The 1,138-nt window shown below is 63.6% G+C and overlaps 1 protein-coding gene across 1 annotated transcript in view; it reads left to right on the forward strand.

Moving 5' to 3' along the window:
- Positions 1 to 569, forward strand: part of LOC104283349 (fibroblast growth factor receptor 1-like) — a 16,713-nt gene extending 16,144 nt beyond the window's left edge. Inside the window, exon 9 of the mRNA XM_009881511.1 lies at positions 428 to 569. Within this exon, the coding sequence (XP_009879813.1) occupies positions 428 to 569 (142 nt within the window). The remainder of the gene's footprint in view (positions 1 to 427) is intronic.
- The last annotated feature ends 569 nt before the right edge of the window (positions 570 to 1,138 follow it).

A 1,138-nucleotide genomic window follows, 5' to 3' on the forward strand; every position in this document is an offset into this window, starting at 1 on the left:
CCCTCCCGGGTCGGCGGGGGCCTCTGCCGCGGGCTGGGGGATGCGGCCCTTCTTGGCCACCCCCTTCCAGCAGCGCTCTTGCCGCCTGCATCCCTGCCTGCATCTCGCAGCCCCTCGCTCCCGTCCCGTCCCGTTCTGCCGCGTCCCGCGCCGCAGCGCCCGGCGCTTGCTGGTGAGCACGGTACGCGCCGCGGCGGAGCGCGCCAGATGGGATTCGTCTTAATTTAAGGAAAATATAATTAGCGTCAGCAGACAAAATATTTTGAATCCAAATTACATTTGGCGCTGGGGCTCATTCGTCTTGCAGAGCGAATCAAAGCTGTTAGCGCTCGTCCCTCCCAGCAAACGAACTTCTAAAATGAAACGGGGGTGTCGGCTCCGCGGGAGGGGGGTGTCCCAGCGTTTGCCCTGTGTTTGCCCCGCGCAGGTGGTCCTTCGGCGTGCTGCTGTGGGAGATCTTCACGCTGGGCGGCTCGCCCTACCCCGGCGTGCCGGTCGAGGAGCTCTTCAAGCTGCTGAAGGAAGGTCACAGGATGGACAAACCCAGCAACTGCACCAACGAGCTGTGAGTGGGGTGCTGGGCCGGGGAAGGAGGGGGACGCCGGCACCCCAATGCCCCCCACCCGGCCGGGGACCGGCACCGCTTCGCCTCCCCGTGGGGTCACGGAATCACACAGAATCACAGAATGGTCAGGGTTGGAAGGGACCTTTGGAGATCATCTAGTCCAACCCCCCTGCCAGGGCAGGGTCACCTACAGCACGTTGCACAGGACAGCGTCCAGGCGGGTTTTGAATGTCTCCAGAGTGGGAGAGTGGGTCGAGAGCCTCCGGGTGCGACCGTCGAGCCCAGGGCACAGACAGATGTTCAGAGTCACTTTCCCGGCAGTTCCCAGCCCTGCAAAAGCATCAGCGCAACCCGTTTGCAATAATCAACATCTCCCTTCGTTATTTCTCGGCGGGAGCGAATCGGGGGGTGACCCCGTAGCAGGGACTAGCTTAGCTCCCCGTCCATCCTCCTCCCAAAACAGCTCCACGTCCTTCCCAGCGCCCGGGGCAGGGAGGGTGGGCAGGGGGTTCCCTTCCTTCCACCAGGGGATTCGCCCTAACTCCCCGGGACGGCGTCTTTGCTGGCCGCGGG

Source organism: Charadrius vociferus, unplaced genomic scaffold (genome assembly GCF_000708025.1).
Source record: "Charadrius vociferus isolate BGI_N301 unplaced genomic scaffold, ASM70802v2 scaffold2823, whole genome shotgun sequence".
Classification (NCBI taxonomy): domain Eukaryota; kingdom Metazoa; phylum Chordata; class Aves; order Charadriiformes; family Charadriidae; genus Charadrius; species Charadrius vociferus.